Source organism: Carettochelys insculpta, chromosome 10 (assembly GCF_033958435.1).
Source record: "Carettochelys insculpta isolate YL-2023 chromosome 10, ASM3395843v1, whole genome shotgun sequence".
Lineage (NCBI taxonomy): Eukaryota > Metazoa > Chordata > Testudines > Carettochelyidae > Carettochelys > Carettochelys insculpta.
The window spans coordinates 11,241,031-11,256,311 of record NC_134146.1 but is presented as its reverse complement, the minus strand read 5'-3'; the positions used below and the strand labels follow the sequence as shown (position 1 = coordinate 11,256,311).

Below are 15,281 nucleotides of genomic sequence, written 5' to 3'. Positions count from 1 at the left end.
TGGAGCAGTCCCTGTCCTGGACACTCAGGGACTTGAAAATTATTCCTCCAGTGGCCAGTATATTTAACTCTACCAGACTACTGCAGCCAACTGGTCTGGTCATGCCATCAACTACTGAAGAAAAGAAGTTCAAAAAGTACTCTATTATCCTTGGGTCACGTGTGCTAAAGAATTCTGTGTCTCCCCTGAATCCAGTAAGTCAGGATATAGTGGAGCATTGAAAGAGCAATGGCTCAATATCTGAGTGTTAAATCTCCCTTTCTACCTTGACTTTAAGCAGAAAGGAGCAAATATGGGCCACAGTCACAAAAATTAATCACTCATATTAGTTGGAGGTAGAGTAACAGTGGTAACAGATACATCTAAGTCTATTTCTCCAACCCTTTGACCATCACAGATAGTGCCCAAAAGTAAAAAATATGCAGCGGGCAACAGGGGGCTTGGATCACATTTAATTGGAAAACAAAATATAACCTGCATGGGCCGAATTTTAACAATCACACTTAACAGTCATGCTAAATACGACCCGATGAAGTCACATTCAGAATAACAGTCCAAGGCTACATCTACATTAGCCAAAATCTTTGAAATGGCCACACAAATGGCCAATTCAAAGATTACTAATGAACTGCTGGAATACATATTCAGTGCCTCATTAGCATGCGGGCGGCCGTGGCACTTCGAAATCACCGTGGCTCGCTGTTGCGCGGCTCATCCAGACAGGGCTCCTTTTCTAAAGGAACCCGGGAACTCGAAATCCCCTTATCTGCTGATAGGAATAAGAGGATTTCAAAGTTCCTGGGTTCCTTTCGAAAAAGACCTGTCTGGACGAGCCACGCGGTGGCGAGCCACGGCAATTTCAAAGTGCCACAGCCGCCCGCATGCTAATGAGGCTCTGAATATGTATTTTTCAGCGGTTCATTAGTAAGCTTCGAATTGACCATTTGCATGGCCATTTCAAAGTTCTGGGCTAGTGTAGACGTAGCCTGGGACTGTTACTCTGAATGTAACTTCATCGGTTCGTTCTTAGCATGACCGTTAAGTGTGATTGTTAAAATTCGGCCCATGCAGGTTATATTTTGTTTTTCAATTAAATGTGATCTAAGCCCCCTGTTGCCCACTGCATATTTTGCCCAAGTGTCAATCTTCCCAAACAGTCACTGGTGCTAAATTACAGTCAAAGGACAGTTTTACCCTTTTCATGATCTAACACCTGCCACAGGGCAGCTGGAAGAGCTGAACTTGGGAAGCACAATTTGGAGCACTGCTTGCAGGAGAAATGGAGTTGAGTGAGATGAGCAGGTGCTTGGCCTTTCATGCAGGAGCACAATCCAAACAGATGCTGCTCGTTAACATCTGCTTAGGAAGAGCACAGTCATAAAAATATGCCAGACACAGCCTCTCAGAAATGTTAGCCAAATGGGAGCTACTTCAGAATGAGTCGACTCATCTTTTTAAATATGCTGTTTCCGCCCCATCCACCACTAGCAATCAACTGCTGTTCTGGCTCTCCTGTTACCAACACATTCCAACCACGTCTGCATGGCCATTGCAGACTCCTATTATTCTACAACTGAAATGCAATTTGCTTGTGTGTGGTCTTAATTTAAAATGAGGGAGAGACAGAGAGATAGAATTAGGGCTGTGCCCAGAGGCCGGCCATGTGTTTTGTGTGGCTTTCTCAGTTGATACCACTGAAAACATTTAGGTCATTTTTAAACACTTGGCTGCCAAATTTGAGAATGCAGCATGGCGCTCACAGTCCTTTGCAGGTCCCTCTGATAGAATCAGAGTTTCTAACTCACAGACTTGGGGGCTCCAAAAGTATTTGGCAAGGATGTGAGAGCAGGGAAAGGTAGGGAAGAGTGGTAAAGAGCAGCAGTGGGGGGTGCCAGAGTAGAGTGAAAGATGGAAGGAAAGGAGGGACAAAGATGACCAGAAGGAAAAGGGATTCTTACTCTAGATTTTATGAAACAAGCAGGTCCCTGTTAGGACCATCATGGACAGAGAACAAGCTGGGCTCAGAACAGGGTGACCATCTGTCCTGTATTGGGTGGGACGGTCCCGTATTTGGGACGCCAAAAAGGCATCCTGACATTTTTTAAAAGGGACGAATTGTCCTGTATTTAGGCCCTGGGGGACTGGGAGTTGGGGCAGGAGCACCCACGAGCACTGCTCCCCCAGGCGGGGAGCACCTGAGGCTGCTGCATCCCCAGGACTCCAGGGCTACGTCTACACGTGCAGCCAACATCGAAATAGCTTATTTCGATGTTGCGACATCGAAATAGTCTATTTCGATGAATAACGTCTACACGTCCTCCAGGGCCGGCAACGTCGATGTTCAACTTCGACGTTGCTCAGCCCAACATCGAAATAGGCGCAGCGAGGGAACGTCTACACGTCAAAGTAGCACACATCGAAATAGGGATGCCAGGCACAGCTGCAGACAGGGTCACAGGGCGGACTCAACAGCAAGCCGCTCCCTTAAAGGGCCCCTCCCAGACACAGTTGCACTAAACAACACAAGATACACAGAGCTGACAACTGGTTGCAGACCCTGTGCCTGCAGCATAGATCCCCAGCTGCCGCAGAAGCAGCCGGAAGCCCTGGGCTAAGGGCTGCTGCCCACGGTGACCATAGAGCCCCGCAGGGGCTGGAGAGAGAGCATCTCTCAACCCCCCAGCTGATGGCCGCCATGGAGGGCCCAGCAATTTCGACGTTGCGGGACGCGGATCGTCTACACGGTCCCTACTTCGACGTTCAACGTCGAAGTAGGGCGCTATTCCTATCTCCTCATGAGGTTAGCGACTTCGACGTCTCGCCGCCTAACGTCGAAGTTGGTGCCGCTACTTCGAAGTAGCGTGCACGTGTAGACGCAGCTCAGGTGGGGCAAGCACCAGCTCCCCAGGGCTTGGTGCAGCCAAGAGGAACTGCCCCTCCCCCCAAATCTCCCTGTCCCAAATACGTATGGTCGCCCTAGCTGACACGATGCAGCCTCGTAGCGATGCTCTAAGCCAACGAAAGAGTGCCCTCTCGCCAGCTTCATAGCCCCACCGCCCCGAGACGTGGTAACTATGTCAGTGGGAGAAGCTCTCCCACCAACACAGTGCTGTATACGCCAGTCCTTACGTCAATACAACTACATTGCTCAGGGGTGTGGATTATTCATATCCCTAAGCAAAGCTGTTACTCCAGACTGATCGGTAGTGTAGATCAGGGCTCAGAGATGTGAGGAGAAAGGAAGTGGCCAATAGAAGAATGTGACTCCAGCAGTCATGGACCTCCCTCTAGAATTATCCAGTAGGATGAAAGCACAGAGACATAGCACATGTGGGAAGATCGTTTCAACACTGGAACAGGAGGGCTGTTGACATCTTTCCAGCCCCCATTTTTAAGCAGGGCAGGTACCAAGAACAACTGGAAGCAACAATGTAGGCACCAAACTTCTACTGCAGTCTCACTGCCCGCTACTTCTGTGACCAAGTCCCTGCACCCTCAAAGGATCATAGAGTCCTAGGACTGGAAGGGACCTCAGAAGGTCATAGAGTCCAGCCCTTAACCTCACTCACACCTGCTCTATGTGATTAATTTGTTGACTGTCAGTCCTCAGTATATCTCATTTAATCTATGCACCTAACTGACCTCCCCACTTACTGCCTTACTGTTCAGCTCAATCAACTGATTGATTCTTTCCATTCAACCATCATTTAACTGCTACCACACATGCTGGTCTTATGCAGCTGTTTTGCTCCTAATTAACAGCCTGAGGCACTGATTATTTCCTATTTGTTCTGCTCTTATTTAGCTGATTTCATTGTTTCTGGACTGCCTTCCAAATTCACCATACAACTTGCTTGTACATTCACCATCTACATAATCTCTCTCGGATTAATTTGTTTAATTATACCCTTTGATACCACATTTGGGCTACGTCTACACGTGAAGCCTACATCGAAGTAGCCTATTTCGATGTTGCGACATCGAAATAGGCTATTTCGATGAATAGCATCTACACGTCCTCCAGGGCCGGCAATGTCGATGTTCAACTTCGACGTTGCTCAGCCCAACATCGAAATAGGTGCAGCGAGGGAACGTCTACACGCCAAAGTAGCACACATCGAAATAGGGATGCCAGGCACAGCTGCAGACAGGGTCAATGGGCGGACTAGCGCTTCCGGGGCAACAGCTAGCCGCTCCCTTAAAGGGCCCCTCCCAGACACACTCAGCCTGCACAGCACGCGGTCTGAGGAGCCATAGGCACACAGACCCCGGGCGCTGCAGTCATGGACCCCCAGCAGCAGCAGCAGCAGCAGCAGCTAGAGGTCCACCCAGCCCTCCCGGCAGGAGCAGGGCTTGCCCTGACCCATGCCATGTGGGAGGCAGCTGAGCACCTCCTTGCCCCAGGGGAGGAGATGCCCCCAGGGCAGCAGGGCTCAACCCCTACCCCTGCAGCACCCCGCTCCACCCCCCGCCTCACACGCCAGCGGCTGTGGAGCTACCCCACCAGCACCGACTGGTGGGAGCGGCTGGTGCTTGGGGAGTGGGACGACGACCACTGGCTCAGGAACTTCAGGATGACCCGGCAGACATTCCTGGAGCTGTGCCAATGGCTCACTCCCGCACTCAGGCACCAGGACACTGCCATGCGGCGTGCCCTCACAGTGCAGAAACGGGTCGGCATCGCTGTCTGGAAGCTGGCCACTCCGGACAGCTACCGATCCGTGGGACAGCAGTTTGGTGTCGGAAAGGCCACCGTCGGGGCTGTCTTCATGGAGGTAAGTAAACCCACGGGGGGAGGCCAGGGCAGGGGGGCCAGAGCAGGGCAGGGGGCCCAGGGCAGGGCAGGGCAGGGCCACGGCAGGGGGGCCAGAGCAGGGCAAAGGGGGCAGGGCAGGGGGGCCAGAGCAGGGGGGCCAGAGCAGGGCAGGGGGGCCACAGCAGGAGGGCCAGAGCAGGGCGGGGGGGCCAGGGCAGGGCAGGGGGGCCAGAGCAGGGGGGCCAGAGCAGGGCAGGGGGGCCACGGCAGGGGGGCCAGAGCCGGGCAGGGGGGCCAGAGCAGGGCAGGCCACGGCAGGGGGGCCCGGGCAGGGCAGGGCAGGGCCACGCAGACCCTGCTGACCCCTCATTGGTGCCGTCCCATGTGCTTTCTCTGCAGGTCGTGCGTGCCATCAACGCCATGCTCCTGCACAGGCTCGTGAGGCTGGGGGACCCAGATGCCACCATCGCGGCCTTTGCCACCCTGGGCTTCCCCAGCTGCTTCGGGGCTCTGGATGGGACTCACATCCCCATCCGCGCCCCGCATCACAGTGGCGGACGATACCTCAATCGCAACGGCTACCATTCTGTCGTCCTGCAGGTCTTGGTGGACAGCCGGGGACGTTTCCAGGACATTTACGTGGGCTGGCCTGGCAGCACCCACGACGCCTGGGTTTTCCGGAACTCGGGCCTGTGCCGCCGGCTGGAGGCGGGGACCTACATCCCCCAGCGGGAGATCCCTCTGGGGGACACCACCATGCCCTTCTGCATCATCACAGATGCGGCCTACCCCCTCCGGCCGTGGCTCATGCACCCCTACACGGGCCATCTCTCCGCTAGCCAGGAGCGCTTCAACGAGCGCCTGAACCGTGCGCGCCAGGTGGTGGAGCGCTCATTTGGCCGCCTCAAGGGACGCTGGAGATGTCTCCTGACCCGCCTGGATGCGGGCCCCAACAACATCCCCCAGATTGTGGGTGCCTGCTGCGCCCTGCACAACCTCGTGGAGAGCAAGGGGGAGACCTTTCTGCAGGGCTGGGCTGCGGAGGCCGACAGGGCACACGTCCAGCCACCTGCTGGCCCCAGTCGGCAGGTGGACCCTGAGGGGACCCGGGTCCGGGAAGCCCTGCGGGCCCACTTCAACGACCAGGCCGCGGGGTGAACTCTGCCCAGGCCCCCTACTGCCCGCCCCCTCCTCCCCCACACTCCTGCCCCAACGCCCACACCATGGAGCACCCCACCGCCCCCCCTCCCACTTGTCCTGGACAAATGACAGCACGCACTTGTGGCTGAACGTAAACTTTTTTTGGGTCTTTCAGAAACTTTTTTTTGGGGGATGTAAAAAGAAATATGTCAACCACAAACAGAAAACAGAGACAAACGTCCAATCAAAGCAATATGTAGAACAATAAAACAATGCAAATAAACAACAGTGTGCAATAAATAATAAAAAGGAAACCAGGGAGGATAAAGGGGAGAACTATTTACATGAGGGGGACGGGGCAAACGGGGGGGCCAAACAAACAGGGTGCAACTATATACAAAGGGGGGGGCCACGTCCCGGGCCCCTCGCCCCTATAGCCCGGCACTGGGCGTCGCTGGCCGGGAGCCCCGCCGCGCCTGCAGCCTGGTCTGCAGCTGGGTGGGAGCGGGCTGGACCGGAAGGTATCGGGGCCGGCGAGTGTCAGGTGGCTCCAGGGGTCCCTCGGCGCTCTGGCCCTCGTGGGTGGGTGGCGGGGCGACGGCAGACGGGCCGGCGACGGGCGGAGCAGCTGGTGGTGGGGCTGCAGGAGCGGGCAGGGTGGGCGATCTTTCGGCCGGCGCGGCATGGGGGGCCAGGTAGTCCACAAGCCGGTTAAATGTCTGCGTGTAGGCCCCCCATGCCTCCTGGCGCCAGGCCAGCGCCCGCTCCTGCAGGTGGAGGTGCTGCTCCGCGACCTCCAGCCGCCGACGGAGGATGGCCAGCAGCTGGGGGTCCGTCGCCGGCGGCGGTTGGTGGCGCGGGGTCCGCCGTCTAGCCCTCCGCGGGGCCGGTCGGTCCTCGGCCGAGGGGCTGCCCTGGAGCGAGGGTCCCGGAGGGCTGTCCGGGACGACTGACGCCTCACCGGCGCTCTCTTCCGGTCCTTCTGATGGTGCAGGTGCAGGACACAGGAGAGGAGGGGGGGAAGAAGAATGGAGACAGGCGTTAGTGTGGGCCCCGAGCCGTGGCCTTTGTCCCCCCAGCCCTGTGCTGCAGGTTCCCCATCCCCGTCCCCGTGAGATGCTGCTGTGATGGATGGGGTTCAGGGGTCCCCCGGCCCTGCACCCCATCCCCTGGTGGGAGCGACTCTCACTTCACCCTGCAGGGTCTGACAGCAGGAGAGGTTTCTTAGGCCACAGATGGCCACTTTCTGCCAGGAGTGACAGCACCAGCTGTCGGAAGAGACAGTCCTTCCAACCCGTCGTGGGGAGAAGACCCCAAGGGGGGCCCCTCTGGGATGCAGCTTTCCCCCTCCTCAGGCTGGCTGCCTACCAGCTCTCCCTTCCCCTAGCCTCTACCTGTGGCCCCCGCCCTCACCCCCCAATTCCAAGCCAGCTCGGCTCCTCCCTCCTGTTGGTTCAGGGCAGAGGTGTCACCTGCCAGCTGTAGCGCCAGGATCCTCCTTTGGCCCTGGGAGCTCTTCGGCTCTTGTGGCTCATATGTAGCCTGAGTCTCCCTTTTGCACTCCCCCGACTCCATCACATGCTGCTGCTGCGGGGTGTCCCACCCCCTCCTCCCGGGGGCCCCTCGAGGTTCCGCTGCCCCCTGGCCCGGGGATGGGGCATGGCACTGTCATGCCGGGGGCGGGGGAAGGGGCTGATGGCTGCAGTGCTGTGAGGGCCATGGCCCTGGTGTCCTTGGGGCCATGGCCATGTGAGCATGTGGGGGGCCCAGGACACATATCTCACCCCTGCCCCTCAAGCCCCGGGGTGTCCACCAGAGAGGGGTACCTACCTGTGGGTCCGCTCCCACGGTCCGGAGATCCCCGGGGGTCGGAGGCCCTGCTGCTGCTCCGGGATGGCAGGAGGATCTGCAGGCTGGATTCTGCAGAGGAGGAGCCCCCCCCATCCTCCTCCTCCTCCTCCTGCCGCGATGTCCCGGGGGTGGCCTCTGGGGGGGCCCCCGGGGTGCGGGGCTTGCCTCCGGGGCGGACTCCGGCTGCAGGGCCTGCTGGGGCTCGTCAGCCAAGGTGTCAAGGGTGGCCGGAGGGGAGGAGGTGTGCCGGGAGCCCAGGATGTCCCTGAGCTCCCTGTAAAAGGGGCAAGTGATGGGGGCGGCCCCAGATCGGCTGGCCGCATCCCGGGCCCGGGAGTAACCCTGCCACAGCTCCTTCACCTTACTCCTGACGTGGTCAGGAGTGCGGGCAGGGTGACCCCGGGCAGCCAGGCCGTCGGCCAGCTGAGCGAACGCATCCGCGTTCCACCTCTTGCTCCCCATTACCTGGAGCACCTCCTCCTCGCTCCAGAGCCCCAGCAGGTCCCGCAGCTCGGCCTCCGTCCAGGAGGGGCCCCGCTGCCGCTTCCCAGACTGGCTGGCCCTCTGGCTGGGCTGGCTGCCCTGGCTCCCCTTGGGGGGGGTCCCCTGGGGACGCTGGGGGGGCTGTCGGCTAGCCATCGCCGCTGGGTGGGTGGCTGAGGGTGCTGCAAGCTGCCCGCGTGTGCAGGCTGCAGCCTGCATGTTGCCTCAGCTTCCTGCAGAGGCAGGGAGGGGGAGGGGACCTTTAAGGGGCCGCTCCACGCGGCCACCAGTGAGCTGAGGGGCTGGAGAAAGCGTCTCTCAACCCCCCAGCTGATGGCCGCCATGGAGGACCCGGCAATTTCGATGTTGCGGGACGCGGATCGTCTACACGGTCCCTACTTCGACGTTGAACATCGAAGTAGGGCGCTATTCCGATCCCCTCATGAGGTTAGCGACTTCGACGTCTCGCCGCCTAACGTCGAAGTTAACTTCGAAATAGCGTGCACGTGTAGACACAGCTTTGCTGACCTAGCCCCTAAACCAGGGGTGTGCAAAGTGGGGGTAAGGCCTCCTTGGCGGGGCATGACATTTGTAAGGCGGGCACAGCATAATCAGCTGCTGGGACTCAGGCTCATCCATGTTGTTAAAAATGCTGATACATGTCACTACTTTAATGTCTGCGTATTTACATGTATATACTGATTAAGAATATTTTAGAACATAAGAACATAAGAACATAAGAATGGCCATACTGGGTCAGACCAAAGGTCCATCCAGCCCAGCATCCCATCTGCCGACGGTGGCCAATGCCAGGTGCCCCAGAGAAGGAGAACAGAAGACAATGATCAAGTGATTTATCTCCTGCCATCCATCTCCTGCCTTTGTTCTGAAGGCTAGGGCACCATACTTTATCCCTGGCTAATAGCCATTTATGGACCTAACCTGCAAAAATTTATCAAGCTCTTTTTTAAACCCTAATAGAGTCCTGGCCTTCACAGCCTCCTCGGGCAAGGAGTTCCACAGGTTGACTGTGCGCTGTGTGAAGAAAAATGTCCTTTTATTAGTTTTGAACCTACTACCCATCAATTTCATTTGGTGTCCCCTAGTTCTTGTATTATGGGAAAAGGTAAATAATTTTTCTATATTCACTTTCTCCACACCATTCATGATTTTATATACCTCTATCATATCGCCCCTCAATCGCCTCTTTTCCAAACTGAAAAGCCCCAGTCTCTCTAGCCTCTCCCCATATGGGACCCGTTCCAAGCCCTAATCATCTTAGTCACCCTTTTCTGAACCTTTTCTAATGCCAATATATCTTTTTTGAGGTGAGGAGACCACATCTGCACGCAGTACTCAAGATGTGGGCGTACCATAGTTTTATATAGGGGAAGTATGATATCTTTTGTCTTATTATCGATCCCTTTTTTAATAATTCCTAACTTCCTATTTGCCTTACTAACTGCCGCTGCACACTGCGTGGATGTCTTCAGAGAACTATCCACTATAACTCCAAGATCCCTTTCCTGATCTGTCGTAGCTAAATTTGACCCCATCATGTAGTACGTGTAATTTGGGTTATTTTTTCCAACATGCATTACCTTACACTTACCCACATTAAATTTCATTTGCCATTTTGCTGCCCAATCACTCAGTTTGCTGAGATCTTTTTGTAGTTCTTCACAATCCCTTTTGCTTTTGACTGTCCTGAACAACTTGGTGTCATCTGCAAACTTTGCCACCTCACTGCTTACCTCATTTTCTAGATCATTGATGAACAAGTTGAACAGGATCGGTCCCAGGACTGACCCCTGGGGAACACCACTAGTTACCCTCCTCCATTGTGAAAATTTACCATTTATTCCCACCCTTTGTTTTCTGTCTTTTAACCAATTCCCGATCCATGAAAGGATCTTTCCTCCTATCCCATGACCACCTAATTTACATAAAAGCCTTTGGTGTGGGACCGTGTTACATCCTTTTTTTTTCTTACACGTGTGAAAAAGTTTTCTTTTTTTCATATGACCATAACCCTAATTCCCATTATTTGGATCACATTAGACAGGCTGGGGGGACTGCTAATTGGAGGGACAAAAAGTGGAGCCCAACTTAAAAAGTTTGTTCACTCCTGCGCTAAGCATCCTCTCTCTCTCTCACACACACACAAGCTGCGTCTACTCGTGCACGCTACTTCGAAGTAGCGGCACCAACTTCAAAATAGCGCCCGTCGCGGCTACACGCGTCGGGCGCTATTTCGAAGTTAACTTCGACGTTAGGCGGCGAGACGTCGAAGTCGCTAACCTCATGAGGAGATAGGAATAGCGCCCTACTTCGACGTTGAACGTCGAAGTAGGGACCGTGTAGACGATCCGCGTCCCGCAACGTCGAAATTGCTGGGCCCTCCATGGCGGCCATCAGCTGGGGGGTTGAGAGATGCTCTCTCTCCAGCCCCTGCGGGGCTCTATGGTCACCGTGGGCAGCAGCCCTTAGCCCAGGGCTTCTGGCTGCTTCTGCGGCAGCTGGGGATCTATGCTGCAGGCACAGGGTCTGCAACCAGTTGTCAGCTCTGTGTATCTTGTGTTGTTTAGTGCAACTGTGTCTGGGAGGGGCCCTTTAAGGGAGCGGCTTGCTGTTGAGTCCGCCCTGTGACCCTGTCTGCAGCTGTGCCTGGCATCCCTATTTCGATGTGTGCTACTTTGACGTGTAGACGTTCCCTTGCTGCGCCTATTTCGATGTTGGGCTGAGCAACGTCAACGTTGAACATCGACGTTGCCAGCCCTGGAGGACGTGTAGACGTTATTCATCGAAATAGACTATTTCGATGTCGCAACATCGAAATAAGCTATTTCGATGTCGGCTGCACGTGTAGACGTAACCACAATCTTCTACCTACTTTTTTTGCTGTGTCATTGTTGTCTCTCTACTTCTACCACTTCCTTTTAACATTTATTATCCCAGAATTTGCGAGTCCCCAAGGGAGTTGTTTGGTATAATGACATCTGCATAATTATATGGGTAAGTTTCTCCATATAGAACAAGCCCAAAGTCACAGAAACAGGACAAATGCTTTTTCTGGCACCGTTTGCACATCGTAGCTCGGCTGGCATTGAATGTATGTGGTCCAGGAGATAGCTTCCAAAGTGGACAACATTGTGGAGACCCATTAACACAAATACATAAAGACATAAATTCCTTCCAGTCTGAAAACTGATCTTTCCATAACAGATGTTCAGCAAAAGACAAACTCCAATTTTTAACGTAGGTTGCATCTGCTAGTCAGGAAGCAGAGACCACTGTGACACAGCAGGAAGGAAGACAACAGAAATCATGGGAGAGGAAAATTCTGCTGAGGAAGATTTATGAGAAACAAAACTTCATGTAAAGGAAGAGGAACAAACACAGATTAGAGAATTTAGTTGCATTTCTAAGGCAATACCGGTGATTTAGCCATGAATGTTAACAGAATACATGTGCTTAAACCTTCTGAATTTCTTTGAAAAAAGTCAACCCTTATTCCGAAGCAGCAAACAGGAAGACTCATCCTCTTTGAACAGATAAAAAATGGTTACTCAGTTTTGTTTTACTCTAGCTGCTATCCCTTTGCTTAGCTGTGGAGCCCTCTGGCATGGCTCTGGTGCAACGACCCAGGCAATCTGTTTACCTCAGTTCCTTCTTGCTTTCTACTCTGACAGAGGGAAGGAGATTGGGTATGGAACGGCTATGAGCAACACATCTCAAAGAACAACAGGTACAAAGGTGAATACCCATTTTTTCTTCTTTGAGTGCTTACTCATATCTATTCTAAGTAGATGAGTCACAAACCTTCCCCAGGAGGAGGGGTTGGAATCAATACATGGTTGACTGCCATGAAGAGCTGTGAAGACTTATGTGAGTGCCCATCTAACACGCAAGCTCCGGTGAGGTTTAGGGTAGAAGATGGGAAAGAAAATGTGCTGATCAGCAATCAGCCAAAGATCACTTGCAGGAGGAAAGTCAGGTGTGGGTGGAGCTGGACCTTGTCCTTGTGAAAGATGGTGTATGGTGATTCTGACGTAAGGGTGTGGAGCTTCAACACCCATCTGGCAGAGGGGATGGCAACCAGGAAAGACACCTTCCATGAAAGGTAGAGCAGAGAACAGAAGGCAAAGGGCTCAAAGGTGAGACCCATGAGTGCCTTGAGGAACAGGTTGAGGCCCCCAAGCCAGTACAGGGTGCCAGGCCGGCAGGGAGAGTTTATCCATCCCCTTGAGGAAGTGCCCAAACATGAAGCGACCATCTTCCCCAGAGTGAAAAGGTGAAACAGTCTCCAGATGAACTCTGAGCAAAGACGTTGCTAGACCCGCCCCCCCCACCACTTCAGGTAGACCAGGTATTGAAACACAACAAAAGAAACGCTTCCACTTAGCCAGCTACATGGGCCTGGTGGAAGGCGTCTGACTATCGAGAACATGCTGGACCTGCGTGGCGTAGGCCTGCTTACCAGCGCTCAGCCATGGAGCCACCGTGCCATGAGATGAAGGGAGGAGAGCTCCATGTGGTGGAGGTGATTGTGATCCTGTGTAATGAGGTCTGGGAACAGTGGAAGTGGAATGGACAGCTGTACTGACAGCTCCAACAAGGTGGGATATCAGTGCTGGTGGTCCCCAAGCTGGGGCTATCAGGAAAACATCCACCCAGTCACTGGACAGCTTAAGAAGCACTTGTGAACCAGCAACAATGGGGGGAAAGACATACAATAGGCCCGAACTCCAAGGACCAAAAACCATCACAAGGAAATTGTTTTTTCAGATACAAACTAACACAGCTACCCCTTCAATACTTACTTGTTCAATATATTTCCCATCAATCCCCTATTTATGCAATCTCTGTCTTTGATTAAAAACAATTACTTTAGCTTTGGTGTAATTTATCAATATAAATCACACAAGCTTAATGAATTCTTCAGTCCCACTGAAGTTACAGATTATAGAATCACATTGTCTGCATATAATAAGACAGACAAAGGGTAACCCATGATTTATGGAGAAAATACCCATGCCTGTTAATGCTAAAATATCATCAGTAATATAAAAGTTTAAAAAGCTGACAGCCCCGTCAACCCTCCTTTGTTATGAGGATAAAATCAATTAATTGCTCTTGCAGGCCTAGCCCAACCTTGGCCTCCTTTTGTCTCTTTGTCAACAGCATTTAAAGTCCTTTTAAATCAACAAAAGTTGCATACAATTTCCCCCCTCCCCATTTAGATGGACAAAAATTTGTAGGTCAAATAAGAAAGAATAAAACCATAACCTGTAGCGGAGCAGCTGTTCTGAAAACCAGCTCAAACTTTGGCAAATTAATTTCCATTTTCTGCCCAACCGTGTTCCCCAAAATATATCTAGTTTGCATTTTAAGACAACAGTCAACAAGGTGACTGGGTGATAATTCCCTGGTTCTTACCTATTTATTTTTTATACAGTAGAACCCTGAGTTATGGGTAGGTTGCACTCCTGGGCAACCACGCATAAGTCAAATTTTGTTAAAGTCAAGACCGGGGGTGGGGGTTGGGGGCTGCCACCTTTGGGTCCCCGGTGCTGGCTGTGCCTGGCTCTCTGCTCCTGTGAGTAGCAGGGAGCCCAGAGCCATGCGCAGCAGTGCTGGACAATTTCCTCGTTCCTGGGAGTCCCATGGAGCTGGGAACCAGGTGGCAGTCTGGCTCCCGGCTCCCCTCTGCGTGTGGGAGCCTGGAAACTGACCCATGCTGTAACAGGACAGGACCTTTGTGCTATAGTACGCACAGAGGAGGGACCCCCCAGAAAACCTGGAAGCAGTAGGAGGCAGAAGGCCTTCATACTAAGGAAGCAGGGCATGGTTCCCAAGGGGAGATCAGAATTCCTTTTGTATGAGCCTACATCCTGGCAGTGGAGCCAATGGACTTGTTTGTTCCTTGTTGGAAGATATGGAACTGATGAGGAAGGGGGAAATTTAAAGTGTCCATGCCCAGGATAAGGGTAAGATCCTAAATATTGAGCGAGCACTCAAACTCCTTACAGATAAAGGTTGAAAGGGCAATTTAAGGTTAGAAAGAGCTGTACTGATTAACGAAATGTATCAGCTCTGGTTAAAACCCAACAGCAAGTTCATTAATCTTGGCTCGGCAGCGCCTTTGCCTCTCCCAGCTGCCCCCTCCCTCCCCATCTAAAATTACAGACTTAAACCCCCCTTTCTAGTGAAGAAGATAGATTTCTAGGGGCTAGACATTATCATCAAAGGAAATGGAAGTGGGTGACTGCCTGCCTCTGGTCGGAGGCCTAAGAGACTCTGTTCCAAGTCTGATATAAATACTGATGTGGAAACTGCTCTGCAGGAATCAAAGCTAGGTCAGTTCTCCCAGGGCAACGACCTGGATGGATTTCTGAACTCTCCTCTGAAAATACCCTGAGATTGTCAGACCTTTTAACAGTATCTGCAGAATCACATATAAACTCTTCTACAGATTTTTCATCAGACGCTGCCCCCCCACCCCAGTTATGAACAATGTATAAGGCTTGGAAAGCCTATTGGCATAATATATGCAGACATTCCTGAAATCAGAAAATCAGGTCACACTATGGGAGCCTATGGCACACAGGGCCAGAGTTTAAACACTAAAAAAATATTGTCTTTAATGCTACAAAAACAAATAATGGACTTGATCCCTGTTGTAGCCATAATCGGTATGTTGTTTCTGAAGCAGGAGTTTCTTACTAAAAGAACCGCAACTGGCTTTCCCCCATAAGTCACTTTATTCCTGCATCTCCTCCTACTATATTCGCTTCCACATGTTCCATAAGCCTGCACGTAATGGGTCTAAATATTCATTTCTGCAATGATCAAAGTCTTAGTACTCTTGCAGCTGATAACTCTAAGCATGAGCGGGAAGTGGCTTTGACTTGACAGGAAGTGTAGAGGCTCCCGCTGTTTCATGCCACCTCATTTATACATTACTTCAGTGTGAAGTATTTGGATCTCTACCCACAGATCAGACTGTGAATATTAAACAACTCTTCAACCTCTGTCTACAAAAACGTTT

At 52.7% G+C, this 15,281-nt stretch overlaps 1 protein-coding gene across 6 annotated transcripts in view; it reads right to left on the bottom strand.

The window, feature by feature from the left end:
- The window catches only part of ST6GAL1 (ST6 beta-galactoside alpha-2,6-sialyltransferase 1), a 94,948-nt gene that overhangs the window by 15,515 nt on the left and 64,152 nt on the right, over positions 1 to 15,281 (bottom strand). For 2 of the 6 annotated variants that reach the window (XM_075004746.1, XM_075004747.1), the window contains exon 5: positions 6,092 to 6,878. The exons of 2 other annotated variants lie outside the window; for them this stretch is intronic. In XM_075004746.1, coding sequence (XP_074860847.1) covers positions 6,237 to 6,878 — 642 coding nt within the window. In that variant the 3' untranslated portion in view covers positions 6,092 to 6,236. Of the gene's footprint in view, positions 1 to 6,091; positions 6,879 to 15,281 lie in introns of those variants that run through there. 2 more of the 6 variants (XM_075004745.1, XM_075004744.1) reach the window with 2 other exon arrangements.